Source organism: Heliangelus exortis, chromosome Z (genome assembly GCF_036169615.1).
Source record: "Heliangelus exortis chromosome Z, bHelExo1.hap1, whole genome shotgun sequence".
Classification (NCBI taxonomy): domain Eukaryota; kingdom Metazoa; phylum Chordata; class Aves; order Apodiformes; family Trochilidae; genus Heliangelus; species Heliangelus exortis.
The window spans coordinates 38,037,575-38,053,694 of NC_092454.1; the positions used below are offsets into that span (position 1 = coordinate 38,037,575).

The following is a 16,120-nucleotide window of genomic DNA, read 5'->3' on the forward strand; positions in this document are numbered from 1 at the left end:
GTGGTGTACATATGAGATGAATTAAGATAAAACTGATAAATTTAGGATCTAATGCCTGCATAAAGGCAAAAGCAGGGATTCTTAATGGAACTCCAAGCAAATGCAAATGCAAATATAAACTGATGTCATTCATGAGAAAAAACACATCCATTTAACATCCTCTGTATGCTAAAGTGTAGATCTGTATACACCACCAAAAATGTGTCCCTGTGGATAATGTATAACATCCTTGCTCAGCAAGTCGCTTCGAGAATTTAAACATTAGTGTTAATTAATCATAAATATGTTGCAGGAGTGTTTTAGGGTTTTTTTGTTTGTTTGGTTTGGTTTTTGGTTTTGGTTTTGGTTTTCTTGTTTTGTTTTGTTTTCATTTCTGCTTTTGTTTTCCAGTGATACTAATAAAGAAGGTAAACAACTTCCATTCTTTCGACCCTAGCATGCCAACTCTAAATAGTAAGCTAAACATTCATGAAAAATTAATCCGTTAGGAAATTAGTATCTTCTTATATTTCAGTCCGTGAAACTTCACCAGCACCATCTATTCAGTGACAGACAGGATGGTGCTGATGTACTACACTTCAGTTTGAACCATTCAACCTTCAGATGATCTCCTATATAGGTAGCAGCTGGAGCAGCCTTGTGAAATACGGTCACGATGCCTAAACGTGAAGAGCCAACCACCACTGAAGGAAATGGTAATTACAACTATAATTATGCATCTTAAACACATATTATTTTCTGTTTGTAGCTCAGCAGTGTTCAAGTTTTGTTTTCTTCTTTTTGTCCCTAACACAAAATCTCATTTGTTACGATGCATTATCTTTTGCTTAGAAGTGTATTTTACTCTGCTTTTGAAAGCAGCTTTGCTGTGTAAGTTAGCTGGTTGTGGCATGACAGTGTGGCTTTCCACTGGTTTTGTTTTTAAACAAAAAAGTAAATCAAAAGAGTGCAACCACAACCCTATTACTTTTATATGTAGTTTGTAGGGAAGATTAAGAAAACAAGGGTATTTTGTGTCTGCTGTAAGCAGTACAAAGAAAATGCTTCATTTTTGTTTTGCTTTTTTGACAAGATTGTCAATATTTCTATACTGATACTGCAGTGTTCTAGATGTAAGAAAAGCTTTTGAGGATGATAAAGCCTAATGGCTTATTTTGGCAAAGTGCAAAGCAACTCTGATAGAGAAGGGCTTCCAGCTCTCATGGACAATGCTTCTCTTTCCAAAATATATATATATATATTTGTGGAAGAAGCATATTATTTCTGATTTTCAGCATAGGAAAACATTGTCAGAGATCTAGACTAGTAGCAGAATGAATTAATTAAATCTTGCTGGGTAGCGGGGCTGGTACCACTAAACATTCCTTTCTATTTTCTTTCTTTTTAAACCCACACGAGTAATGTGGAATAGTAATAAAATGAGTTCTGCTTCTGTAGATAACATCAGAAGGGACTTATCAGCATTTTGGCAGAATATAACATGTGGCTTATCCTAAAAGTCCATCTTTATTTTTTTTCTTTTATTGTTTAAAAAGAGCTTCATTAGCTTTCTTCCATTTTTTTCCTACAAGTCCCTTTACTGACCAATTTAATTTTCAAGCATTACATGCTAATGGACTTCATTTTAACATGAGAGAAGAATGAAATTCAACATAGCTATGGCAAAATACTTACTAGCTTCAGCATAATCTTCATCTGAGTAAGAAACAAAATATGCGTGACCATAGAACAGAAACATTTTTATAAACAATTTTGATTAACAAATTCTTAGAATATCAAGAATATCATATTTACCGTAAACATCTGCTTTTTACTTTCAGATAATCTGGGCTGAATTGACTTATGTTCTGGTTAATGTGTCCTGGAAGCTTGCCAGATCTCTAGTCTTGGTTAGGTTTTTGTCTGGCATAAGTAGAGAAATCGAGCATTTTCCAAGAGACAGTGCAAGTGGCCTGGAAACTTGTATCTATGTTTTCCCAAGAAGGATGAAACACCGACGGTTTCTCACTAAATCATCTTTTTCCACTGCCTTCTGTTAGTTTCCCAGCAGCAAGATTAGATTTGGCCTAAAATTCTGAAATTATGCAATAAACTTATTTGTCCCTGGAAGGGAACTTTGCCTAAGAGAATCTGCCTGTTTGTGTCTGACGCACTAACTTAGGAGGTGACACTCAAACCTCATGGTGTTTAAGCACACCCAGAAGGAAAGTGGAAAGAGGAGAGTGTAATCAGATGATGTGCCCAATGACAGCCACAGTGCTTATTTGATCTGTGCAAACTCATACTCTGAACATTTGTAATATTTCTAGGCAAGTGGAAAATGAATGAACAATTTATGGATGTGAATTAAGAGGTAATTAAATTGAATAGTGATCCCCATCTCTAATTTTCGAATGTTGACTGGCCTGAATTAATCTGGAAAATTCTCCTTAGTGGCCATCTGTAGAGAGGGAAAGTTTGAAGAAAAAACATCCATAGTCTCAAATGCATGCTTGGTCATCAAGCACATTGTTTGTTCTATAAACACAATGTTTATTTATAATTTTTGTGTCCTCTTCTGTGTGCAAGGTGGGCTGAGTTTTTTTCTTAATATTTGGAAAAACTACGAGGATGGGGCCCATACTGCTAAGGTCTCATATCTTGGGTGTTGAAATCTGCACCAATTCACTCTTGACATAGAGTTCACGTGACGTGTTAATATGTCATTTCTGGTGTGTTTCGCAGTTATTACTTCTAGTGATAATTATCCTCACAGAAGAGTTGTAAGATACTCTCATATTTACAGGATCAGAATGAATAGTATGGAAACGAAGGTAAATACCTAGAATTGAATATCATACAACTCTTCCTATTCTTTTTGACTAATAAGTCACATGCATTTGTTGTCTCATATGGTCTTGCATTGTTGATATTTACACTTGTTTGGTGAACCCAGTTTATTAGCTGTTTAGCCTGATGTCTTTCTAACGTGGTCCAGTGCAGAGGAAGACACAATAATTGCATGCAAGGCTCTATCTGCATATGATTCAGTTAATTGACTGGGTAATTAATTAATAAAGTAGATATTTCTTTTATAAGTTATACAAAAATTCTTATAGCATTGTTTCAATTACAGAATACTTTACATACCACTGAATTTTTTTTTATGGAACCAGCACCAAGAATTAAGAGCAGTTTTAAATAGTAGCAATGGGAGCAATAATATCGCAACAGTGGCCCATATTTTATGGGGTTGTTCCAAAAACTATTATGCCACTATTACAGTGAAAATTGAAGGAACAATTGTAAGTATAAACCAAGTTTTAAAAAACAAAAAAACCCCATGAAATCTGAGTAGTACCCTCTGATAAGTGGTGTAGAATGTAGGAAAATAAGGTAAGGATACAACACCTCAAACAGTCTGCTAAATGTCTAACATATAGCAAAAACTCCTATGATTTTATGTATTTTTTTCTGTCCTTAATTTCCTCGACATGCCAACATTATGAGCTCTCTTCTGAGGTATCTGATATTTTGTCTTCACTGAAGTCTCTGACTTTTAAGTTAGTTTGAGTCCACATTCAGGATGCCCTCCTTCAGTCTTGGCTCATTTGAGGCTGTAGTCTAAAACATAAATAAGACTCCAAGTAAAATGATAGCTTACTCAGATTACACTTTCCCTGCACTTAGTCTAGAAAGACGAGAAAGTTTCCCATAAACTACTGTGGAAAAAAAAAAAAAAAAAAAAAAAAAGAGAAAGGGATTTGGTTTTCTAGAACATAAGGAGTTATGGACTATAGCTCCAAATATACTTCATGATGTTTGTATCATTAGGGCAGGATGATGTATCCTGGAAGATGTAACATCTGAGCAACAGTTTGCTCTGGACTATATTAACTCCAGTTAGCTGCCTCGAAGCCTTATAACCTGATAGTAGCCCTGTGAATATTAATAACCTGAAGAAATGAGGTCATATCAAGTGTTTTCTAGATCAATGAGTAATTCTAGACAGTGCTTTAGTGAGACTTAGTCAATATTAGTGGAGGATTTTCTGGACTTCTGATAAGTGGGATTGCATGAAGATCTGTTTGAAAAAGCAGAAAACAAGAGTATAGACCTAAAAGGATCCCACACAGTGATGATTATGTTCTAGCTTCAGGGGCTGTTTCTGTGTTAACATATCAGAGCATCAAAAATGCTCTTGAGTTTTCCTATGAGATAATACAGTGCCTGAGGAATGTACTCTATTGTTTCTTTATGCTGTGGCTTATAATAAAACATTTAAGTTTAGTACTAGACTGCATTTAGTTTTAGAATTACCATGAAATGTAATTTGTATATCATTGTCATGCTTCTCCAATAATTCAATAAGACAGGCTTTTCCACAGATACCTAAAGTGATGAGCTACAATCTGCCCAGTCTTTCACTTTCCTCTTTGAAAAGTATTACAGAGTGAATGACCTGAAATAGCTTAATAATAATAATAATAATAATAATAATGTTAAACACAAACACATTAATGATTGTTTATCTCTATTTTTGCTCAAATACCCAGCCAAGTAGCAACACTGGTCTTTTAATGACATATGCAGAAGTCCGAAACACAAAAAGACAAAAGATGTTTTTCCTCCTAAACATCACCAACTACTATCACTGTTGATGCAAATGAATAACTTTTAGTTCTACCCTGAGCTTCAGCATTTATACTAGTAACAAAAATCATAACATGGAGTGCAGGGAAAGTGAAGCATCAGAGCATCGTCCTTGGCTTCCAGCTTATTTTAAATAAATTCTAGTACAATGCTTTTTGCATCATACACCAAGACCTAGCAGAGATCTCTTTTTCTGTGAACATAGCTGAATGAGAAGAACAAACCTCTTACATTATTCTTATCAACATGTTTCATCTATATAGGAACAGGTTGTGGAGGAAGGAATGTTCTGAAGTTCTGAATGTTCTTGAACTGTTAAATTTTTACAGAAATAACTTCTGAAAGTATACTTGTTCTTGTTGGATGTGTCTGTAGCACTTACTACTCTTCTACCTGCATAATTTCCATGTAATCACTCATCACATTTTCTGCATTTGTTTTGTGGCAATATATACTACTGTTCGATTTTGTACTTTTTCTTAGTTTCTTAAAAAACTTTATTACTTTTGTGCCTGAGCATTTAGATGGAGAAAATACATAAACACACAGAAATCATTATTCAGGTACACTCCACTCTAGTAATTTTCCCAGTACTTTCTTCAAGCAGCTTGAAATGTATTAATTAACTCAACTCAATTAATTTTTTTTACTTGCAGTGTTGGCTTCAGGCTACTGCATTTGTTACCCTCTCGCTAGTAGAATTAATTTAACCCCAAGAGCTACCATCCCTGCTTAAGCCTCTGTGTTGTAGGGAGTGCAATACTGTCACTTTCACTGTTATGTCAATATGATGGCAACCTGAGCACGATACACTTTCTCTGCTAAGGCTTGTTTCAGCTCATATAATAAACCTCCAGGTCTTTGTTGTATGCATTTATGGGAGTCTGCAGTGAGGCCAATCTTGCACCACTGAAGTCCTTCACAGAGAATTTGTTTGGCTGGAGGAGATCAGCAAAAGCATTATTGTCAATAAAAGATGGTGCTCTATTGTTGCATGCAAAGTATCTCTTTAGAGCTGTCTGTCTCCATCTTTGCAAGCTTTCAGTAGCAATGTAATAATCTTTGTCAAATGGAGATCCTGTTACTGCCAGCAGCAGAAGGCATATGTCCAAATGGAACAAAAGAATACTTATTTACGCATTCCACTGGTGATATTGGATGGACATTTCGAATAGTCTTAAAAATTATTGTGCAGATTCTTTGGAAAAGATACAAAATTACAATGAAATACAATTGAAGATACAATTACAATGAAATGTTTTGTGGAGGGAAGACAAACTCCCTACATATATCCCAGTTTTAAAATGATTGTCAAATTCGGGATAATAACTCTTTACTTATTACTTCACACAGTGAAACAAGACACTAGATTCCTTATTGTTTGAAGCCTTTCATATTTTACTGTTTTTCCTTGATACTGGATAAAGTGAAGAAGCTGTGCATTATGGTAACTACATCAGTCCCTAGATAAATTGATCTAACTTTTCAATGAATCAGTAGTAGCTTTATGAAATTTATAAATGAACTAGAGAATTAGGGAAAGAGTGGAGACAGACAGAATGTAAAGAAAAAGTCTAAAGTTTTATGGATGAATGAAGAAGGAAGATAACTGTAGTTTCTTCTTGTCTGAAAAATACAACTATGATATGATCATGACGTGTCACATGTTCTGTTTTTAGAGGGGGGAAATTAGACACCATACATTTGAAACATACATGGTATATAGGAGTGGAATTACAGCTGTCTATTTCTATTAATTGTAATACTTCATCTTCTCATTAATCTCCTGCTACTGTGTATTTCTATATATTTCACTGTTTTGTGTCAAGTGCCATCCCACAGGTAAAAGCTCAAAGATACCTCAAGAGAGCTGCATGGATTCTCAGGTGTTAGTTGGAGTGGCTCTAAAGAAACATTGCTAGTGACTCCTAATAGGAGTTTCTGAAGTGACCTGTTAAATAATATGTTCATACCAATATTTGTAAAAAACCCATTACTGAAAAATTATGATGTATTCAATGCATATGAAAGAGAGAATTATTTGTCTTTCTTTTCTATATGTGTGTATGATCCTAGATTCAAAGTGTGCTCTCTAGCCAGTCAAAGTAGAAAATGATTCTTTTAATCTGTTTCAGTTTCTCCCAGTGCTTACCTTTCTCATGTTTAAGAAAATCTCAGAGAATCTCCTGAGAAGAATTTTCATTTTCCATATACTTTTCCTCAGATTTTAGGAAGCTGCTGTCATGTTTCTTTTTGAAGGTCCTCCTGTACTATTTCTTCCATGAGAAGAAGTCCCTCATGGTATAGCTTTGGTGATTAGTCATTTGAGTGCTGAAGGCAAGTGTAACAGGTTTTTTCTGTCTTGAAAACTATTTGCCATATTCAAAAAATCTGGGCTGGAGAAAAGGTGTAAGGAATTTCCATGCAATAATTGCCAAGAATTTCTTAAATCCCCTACATTCCTAATGACTATTCCACACTTCAAACACACTGGCCTTTGTTTTCACTTTGCAGATGGCAGTAATGTTGACAGTGAAGAAGGCAGTGCAGCTGAGATTGACAAAAACGTGAAAGGAACAGGTCAGTAGTGTGGATTATTTCAAGGCACGCTCAGGTGTTTTCTGTTATCTGTATGAATGAAGAAGGGGGAAATATCTCCCTCTAACATTCTGACTTGTCTCATGTGTGTTTTTTGTCCTGTGTCAAAGACAAAGAGCGGAAGAGAGCAACCCCAAGAACCAGAAGGGGACATGCCAGAGGGAGAGCCAGACGTGGTGGTGAGGAGGATGAGGATGATGAAGATGGGACAAGGAGAGCTGGGCAGCGAAGGAACAGAAACCGTAGAAGGGGACGAGCAGCTGGAAATGAGGGCAGTGATTCAGAGGGGGACCCTACAAAAGCTAAGAAGAACCAGGAAAATCAGAAGTCCAAGGAAGATGATGAAGATGAAGGAGATGAGAAAGGGGGTAAAGGTGGTAAAGGCAAAAATGAAAAGAAACAGAACAAAAAGCCTGATAAAAAAGGGAAAAAAGAGAAGGCCAACAAGAAGAAAAAAGATAAAAAGAAGTCAGGATCTGGGTAATTCAGTAATTATTTATTTTTTTAGTATAGAAACATGACTATCTTATATAAAACCTGCTTTCATTTACAGATTTTTGTTTTTCTTGCAATGAGGAAATGCTGGCTGAGTAAAATGGAAACTTTCTACAAAGCCATATCCGCTTTGGTGGAATGAAATAAAGAGTATCTTGGAGATTCAGGGTCAGATCTTGGAAAATGACCAGCCAGACCCCTCTGGGACAGCAGATACCCTGAGGTGTAGATCAAATCTGCTCAGGCAGAACATGAATTCGAGCCAGAGTCACAGTCATTGCAGTTACATATCATAAGTTTATGAGTTCTTCTTTGGAGAAAAGGAGTGGAAGTGACAGCGGAGAGCAGTAAATGACAGGTGACAGTGCAGTATTAAAATCTAAACACTGCTCCTTGTTCCCTCTCCTGGTACTGAAAGAAAACAAGTCCTGGAAATGGAGTACAGAACAAATGGACTTGTAACAGCATGTTTATGTCAGTGGAGAGAGAGATTCCTCTTCCTGCATTCAGCATTTGCTGCTGCTGTTTGTTTTTCCCAAAGGCATCACTGGAAAGCACAGCAGGAGTCAAAGGAAAGAAAAAAATGCACTAAGATACACTGTTGCATTAATTTGTCCCTGATCCCATTTTAATGTATTTTACTTATTTCCCTTCCTTACAAGAATGCATAAAATCTTTCTTTGTGCTGTCTTTTCACTGTGGTGCCAATTACACAGCTCTGTGCAATTTCTTATACTCACATAACCACAGTCCTGATTGCGTAAATCCATGTTTCTTTGCTTATTATTGTCTTCTACAGTAAACACTTATTGAGTGTTAATTAAAAAAAGACCACTGCAAAAAATAATGAATGAGGATACAAAATTTTTAATTGTCATCCAGTATTTTAATATAAATGTAGATATGTTTGGGCTAAATAATTAGAAATGGCTATCTGGACTGAGACATTGTTCCCTAAATGATAAGCATAACAGTTGTGAAAAAAGTGAGGATGCTCTGGAAGATACTTCAAGGATATCATATATTTAGGCTTTTAGTAGACCAGCTGAAAAGACTACAGAATAATAAATACAATAATATTTTAAAAGACTTATTTTTAAAATAAACTAAAGAACATACTAAAATAGGTTGCCAATCAGTTCAGCTGTGATTCAGATACAGTATTTGCAAACCTTCAGGGCATAACAGAAGGGTGAACTATACAAATATAGCCTGTCTAGCAAGTCTGTGAGGACCTATCACAACAAATGCTACAGTGCATTTGCTGATGTGGTTCTAATTGCCAAGACCTTTCAACATGGAAAAGCATGATAAGAGTAAAATAATAAGTTGAGAAAGAAAAAAAAAAAGAAAAAAAAAAAAAACAGAAAGAAAAGTAGAATTAAACGTGACATTATTTTACAGGGAGATAATACTGTATTTACAGCTGACGTGGATTTTGCTAAACTCTACAAATGCTGCCCTTTTTGGCTAGGTCACAGTACAAATTGGTAGAGTCTAGTGCTGCCTTCCTCATCCTTACTTTTCACACAAATTAGGAAAACCTCTTTATGCCCTGTTTTACATAGACGACATATAGGAAGCCTAGATGAACTCTGTGTTGGTCCTATTTTTCTTTTAACATTATTAGTTTGATCTCAGCTAAGTTATGGTTGAGAACAGGGTAATTTCATAGTGAAAGAAATAGTTTATAGGTGAATTTTAAATCTTTTCTCTTAGATGCTACTGGCTGTTGATGTGGTTGACCCTTACTTACTAATGAGGTTGTGAGAAGGGCCTTCTCTACCCTGTACATAATCAAAATCTCCAAAATATTAATGATGGATTTCTCCTTGCAGTCTCACTGTGAAGATCTGTGATATTCCTAGGCTGGAAACCTATTTTTTTAAAAACTTGCTTATCTAACTGACTGGTCCTGCATAGCAACCATATGCAGTCACTTGAGCTACAAATCAGAGAAGGAATCTTGTACTCTGCTTAGTCCTTGCACTTTCTTTTTTTACTGTATATGTCTATATGTGAGCAGGTGAATGGATATTTAGTATGGTTACTCAAGTGTATAAAAGTTATACAAAAGTCCAGAGGTAGATGGAAAGTGAAGACAGTACAGGCACTGAACCTTTTTGCTAGCAGGAACATTGCTGAATGCAAGATTGCTAAATGCCAGGGAATGTTACAAGAATTGTCAATAAGTAGAATTTTTACCAAAAAAACTAAGAAAAGCAGCCAGATTTTTTCACTTGCCACTCCAAGTTCCTAAACTTCTTCTCATCTTTTCCCTGGAGACATTGAAATTAAAAAAACTAACCCATTTTTATCTTAATTTTTTCCTTTATAACATAGCTTGTACAAAAGCAATGATAAAAGTAGATTTCATCCAAAAGAGATGAAATATGGTAATATGGACATATGTCCATATACCCCATCATTGAAATGATGCTCTACTGACTTAGGAACAGATGCATTATGTGCATTGAATTGGAGACAAGAAAGTTGTCAACCTGATTTGAAAATATTTAGTGATGCCTTATGCTATATGTTAGTCTGAATGCCACAGTAACCTTTCTGGCTTTCAAATGTATGAATTGCAGCCTTTCAAGAAAGGATAAGACTTTTGGTTGCAGAAGAAAGAATTCTTTTTTCCTGGCTTGAATCTGATGCTGTTCAGCCACTCAAACAAAAGGAAAATTATGCTGTAACTTCATCATAATATTTGAATGCATAGGGAAAATACTGATTTACTAGGGATGCTTAGAGAATTTGAATTATTTTCATGGCTCCAAAGGAAAGTGCAAATGAAAGATGAGATGTGTTTGCAAAGACAAATAAAGCATTAGTGGCACTGTGCAAAAGAGACAATATTATCCCTACTTCTTCTGTTCTGCTCAGCTTCCTTTCCTCAGTTATCTCACCACATTAGTATCTATCACTTCTATTTCCCACTTCTCTCAATGCAGTCTTGTAAGACTGCATATTTCAATTTTGAATAACACAGCAATCTTCTGTCAAAGGAAATCCTCAAAACTGGGCACGTTGCTTTCTGATTTGTAAAATATAAAACAGCTGATTGTAACAACTAAAGATTTAAAGCTCTCTGAAAACCAGACTTCTTTAATCCATCTGTTCTTCTTAAAGATACGACTGTTTTTGCATTATAATGCCTCTTTGCTGTGGCTGTAGTGTCTCTTTTATCTCCTGTGGCACACTGAAGACTGTGAAAAAGTTCATTTTTATGGCTAAGGTTAAACTGTCCTCACTTTCCCATTGGCCTGTAAGTTTGTGTTTGAGGCTTTTTATTCCTGTAAGACCAAGCAGTGTCTGTCAGACACTTCCCCAGGAGTGCTGCTCTCTCTCCATGGGATGCTCTGCTTGTTCAGCAGTGGCTTTGCACTTTGTGTGCAGGCTTTGCCTTTCATGCTTAATAACAACTCTAAGGGAATTGTGTTTTCCCTTCTGTGCAAGAGTGGCGGCATTTATCCAGGTCTCGAAGTTAACATAAATTAATATGAAGTATATTTTTCAGTGAAAACTTTTGTCCTTTTTGTGTTTTGAAAATGGGTCTTCTGCTTTTGTTTGAAGCTCTGATTCTGACTCTGAGGAGGAGCCAATTACAGAGGAAGAACTGGCTAAGCTGAAAGAAGAGGTAGAAGAAAAAAAGAAGCTTATTGCCACGCTACGAAACAAACCATGGAAGATGAAAAAGAAGTTGTCTGTTCTAAAGTATGGTTTGGTTTCCATAGTGAATATTTGCCATCTTACTTTGGACTTTGCACTGTTTTTCTGAACTTTCACTTTATTTCTAGACCTAGTGACACCATTAAGTTCAAACTGTCTCTAATCTCTCTTTCACAAGATGTGCTATCACAGAAAGTGGAAGTAAATGACATGGCAGATAAGTGCTTTCTCTGTGGACCTTTAATCAAACATTGAAAACTTGTATTTTTTCTTTTTTAAGTTTCCATTACACTCCTCTGCAAAATCTTTCATTTTCTTCAGTTAGATTAATGTTGTTAAACTATCACATTGATAACCTTAGTATTTTTAATACTAAAATAACCTTAGTATTATGCAGTTTCAGGAATACCTCAAGAACACTGGGGTTGGGAGAGGGGATTTATTTTTCTATCCTAAAATCTTGAAAGCAAAGCAGATTTTTTTTTTTAAACTTATGAAAAAGAAAACTGATTGAAAATGGAGCTCACTTTTGCATGCTTTTTAAGGGATGGAATGTATAAAATTGTATTTTGCCCTAGCAAACCTATAGCTACATTTTCATTAAGGACAAAAGTTAATACTTTCCTTACAGTTAAATTTCCATAAGGCACAGGAAGGTGGGTAAACACAGAGAACTTTATTCTTTTGCCAAAATTGTTATGCTCATTCTGGTTTGAATAGCTCATTCTCTGTAGTACCACCAAAACATCAAAGCTCATGGTATGTTAAGACACATATAACAGAAAGAAAAGATGGTCTCTCCTGAGTATCATTTTTTGTATGGCTAGAAAATGTGGACATGATGGTAGGAGAGAGAATATGAAATGTAGTGTGGAAGGTCTACATACTTTTTCTTCTAGAAGGTAAGGTTATTCTGGGGAGTAAGGTCTTGCACCTGGGTCAGGACAATCCCAAACACAAACACAGGCTGAGAGATGAATGGATTGACGGTAGTCCTGAGGAGAATAATTTGGGTGTGTTGGCTGATACAAAACTCAACATGTGCTGTCTGTGTGGCCAGAAAGCCAAAGGAGTAATGGTTTTAAGCTGGAAGAAGATAGATAGAAGATAGATTTAGAGTAGACATTAGGAAGAAATCATTTACTGTGAGGGTGGTGAGACACTGGAACAGGTTGCCCAGAGAACCTGTGGATGCCCCATTGACCACAGTGTTGAAGGTCAGATTGCATGGGTTTTAAACAGTGCAGTCCAGTAGGAGGTCTCCCTGCCTGTGGAGTAAAGTTGGATCTAGGTGATCTTTAATGTCCCTTCCAACCCAAGCCATTCTTGACTTCATGACTCTGTAATTTTATGATTGTATGTAAGGAAGACATTTTTTTAATATGAGGTAGTGAAACACTGTAACAGTTTGCCCAGGGAGGTGGTAGAATCCCCAGCCCTGGGAACATTCAAGGTCAGGTTGGATGGAGCTCTGAACATCCTGATCTAGTTGAGCATGTCCCTGCTCATTGCAGTAGGTTGGACTAGATGACCTTTTAAGGTTCTTTCCTACCCAGGCTATTCTATGAGCCAAATTAATTTCAGCAGGTTCTCCCAGTCTGCTTAGATGACATTATAAAAAAGATACATTTGAAGACAAGTCGCACACATATTTGCAGTAAGAGTAAATGATAATTAGCTAAATCTAGAAGCCTATAAACCAGATGTGTAGTTTTTTACACAGTATGTTCTATCTCGGTGACTAGTTTGGGGTTTTAATTAGAAGATCCTCAATGAACAACTGTAGCCTGTATCATCCTATTCACATCAGAAGAATGGAAATATTAGTCCCTTCCCACCTTCAAAATCTGTGGTACTATGAAATGTTTGTAAAAGAAGGAGTGGTTCAAATAATCCTCAGTGCATGATAAATTACTGCACTTTTTGTATTCTCTGAGGTGGGCTTTCTCAACTATGGTAACAGTCAGCTTTCAAAATCCCACCCTTTTTATCTATCTTTTTGTCTTAACCATTTCTTTTAGTATTCAGGGTGAAGTGATTCTTGTATATTCAACATGGGCAGCAATTCTACCTGAAAGTCCAGTAGTTTAGCAACTTTTAAATCCTTGTATTTATGAAATCTAGACTGGCAGACTAGACATACATTCACTTTTATTTGCTGACATCTTGAGGTTTATTTTGGCAAAAAATACACATCAGTGTGCTCTGATGGCAGTTGGTAGCAATATTTTTTCTATGCTTTTTTACAGCCTTCTTGAAGAAGGCTTGGAACCATGCTATCAGCTTATTTGCCCTAGAAAACAGTATTGCAAAAGTGAATCATAGTTTAAATCATAGTTCTTCAGAGTAGCTTATTTATTTTGAATCCATTTTATTGAGTGAAGAATGACTTTTGCTGCTAATTTTCTCTGTCAAATAAGATTTCTAAAATAGTCACCATTTATTTCAGGCAATCTCATCAAAATTTTCACCGTTCTGTTCAGAATAATGCACATCTCAGCAAACAAAACGCACAAATCCAGCAAACAGTTGGAATTAAAAGTGAAAGCAAAAAACTAATATTTGATTACATTTTTAAATGTTTGAATAAGCTGAGAATCAGGTACTTAAATCTGTGTTCATGATCTTATATGAAAAGGCTGGAATTTGGAAACACTCAGTACCTTTGAAAAGATCAAACTATCATGTACGTATAAAAATAGAGTGATAGACTAAGTTTTCTACCGTTTTGTTTTTGTAATTGGCTCTTTGGAGTCTATGAACTGCAATGGAAGACCTAGTGTTATTATTCTGCTTTAAATAAGGAGTAATATCTTAGCAGTGGGTGCTCTGTTATAACTGTAGTTATAACAACATAGAGGTTTCTATGTCAGCACATCTTAAGGTATCTATGCATTTGTTTTTTATTTCAGAAAGCTACTTAAGATTTATATCAAAGCAATTAATTTGAAAAATTTGCGTTATTCTTGCATGTGAGAAAAATGGATATACACTGGCTTTAAATGCCTTACTCTTGGAAATCAATACTATGATATCTTTTGCTCTTGAAGCTTTTGAGCAACAGTTATTATTATTTTTTATTTCTTTATATCTTCTGCTTCTTTTACTTTGCAGGTTTTAGATTACTATGGGATGTGTGTAGGGGAAAAAAATAGGTCTATGTTATTAGAAAAGGCAAAAGACGAAATTTTCCTATTCTTTTTCTTCCCGCTTCCACAATAGAGAGGTACTTCATTGGAGATGTCTTCTCAGAATCATCAGAAATGTTTGTTACACTGATAAGAGGCCACTTTCATCTTTGTTTCGCATTAACACCCATGTTTTTCCAGGAATGGAAATAAAACACTCTCCAGGAAATCACAAGGATTTCATACGTATTTATCACAAGATAAGACTGAAAATTATATGATTTTGAAAAGTATGTGTCAGGGTTGATTAGGACATTTCACTGTAATACATATCTTTAAAGTCTTAGAACAAAGTCTTTTGGAAGAAAGATTTAATTTCCACCAAATTTTGTGTTTTAAAAAAAGTGATAAAATTTAAATTTTTGGATCATTTTATTTAAGCATTTTCACAATCAAGCAACGTGCTTGGTTTGATGACCAGTTTCTCCCAAGGGACTGTTTTTCCTTAGCTTAAAGCAGTTTTGTGTGGGAAAGATGATTTCTGCTTATCTCTGGTGAATACTTTGTAAAATAGTTAATATCTTTCTCCATTCTTTTGTTCTGAAAATGAAGGCATGAACAATAGCTTGAGAACAGAGCTGCAGAACTAGGTGCTCTGCAGAAATTATCTTCTGTAAAAACCTGGCTGAGATACTCATTGCTGAAATGGCATTCTTAATTGAATTGTACTAGTAAATTAGATCATCTCTAATTTCTAATTTACATCCCTGTGTCTAGAAAGATGCATTTTAAACAATCCCTGATTATTCTCTGAAAAAACACGACTGATGATCCTTCTCTGCTGTAGAGTGCCTCTGCAGACTGTAGTTAATCTGGACTGGAACTGTCAGACCCCATCTTCAGTTGTCATGGTGGCATCTTTACCCATTTGGAGATGTGAACAAAAGTGAAGAAGGAGCCACAGAGAGGAATTTAATTTTTTAAAATAGAAACAGCATCAGCACTCTCCCTGGCCCTAAGGATTAGACATGTTAGGCTGTGGGCTGGGGACATAGTGGTCTATGCTATTGAGAGCATGAGTGTGGCTGAAGTCCAGGCATTTTATCATTTCCAAGAAATATTCTCCCTCAGAAAAGTTTTCTAGTTCTTTTAGTTGTTCTTCCACTGGTTTACAGAGTTTATGAACTATGTCGTGCCTTTTCTATGGGAGATAATTTGTGCACTTATCCTCTTGACTCTGCCTACTCAGGACAGCACAAAATTGCCTGTGATGATGAGCATAAATCATCATCCATGAAGCTAAGATTTAGAGAGGCAATTAAGCTTTCTAAAAGATGTTTGATTAGAAAAAGTTGCAAAAAAATAGAACTCAGAGGCCACAGCTTCAGCTATACCAAATTCGAGAACTGGCAGGGAAAGTTATCTTGACTTGCTCTGAGGGACTGACTTTGAGTATTGCGTCCCTGTCTTTGCTTTCTCCTGACTGAAGTTTGCACAGATATGATGGAATGTGGAAGCTTAAGAAAAAGCTTTTACTGTGTTACCCTCTGATATATTAATCTCACTCCCCAGGGAGATTATGGAACACACAA

General features: G+C 35.8%; 1 protein-coding gene across 1 annotated transcript in view; it reads left to right on the plus strand.

Annotated features, from left to right (window-relative positions):
* The first annotated feature begins 513 nt into the window (after positions 1 to 513).
* Positions 514 to 16,120, plus strand: part of TMC1 (transmembrane channel like 1) — a 55,099-nt gene continuing 39,492 nt past the window's right edge. Inside the window, exons 1-4 of the mRNA XM_071730576.1 lie at positions 514 to 695; positions 7,147 to 7,212; positions 7,341 to 7,710; positions 11,305 to 11,445. Of these exons, the coding sequence (XP_071586677.1) occupies positions 656 to 695; positions 7,147 to 7,212; positions 7,341 to 7,710; positions 11,305 to 11,445 (617 nt within the window). The 5' untranslated portion in view covers positions 514 to 655. The remainder of the gene's footprint in view (positions 696 to 7,146; positions 7,213 to 7,340; positions 7,711 to 11,304; positions 11,446 to 16,120) is intronic.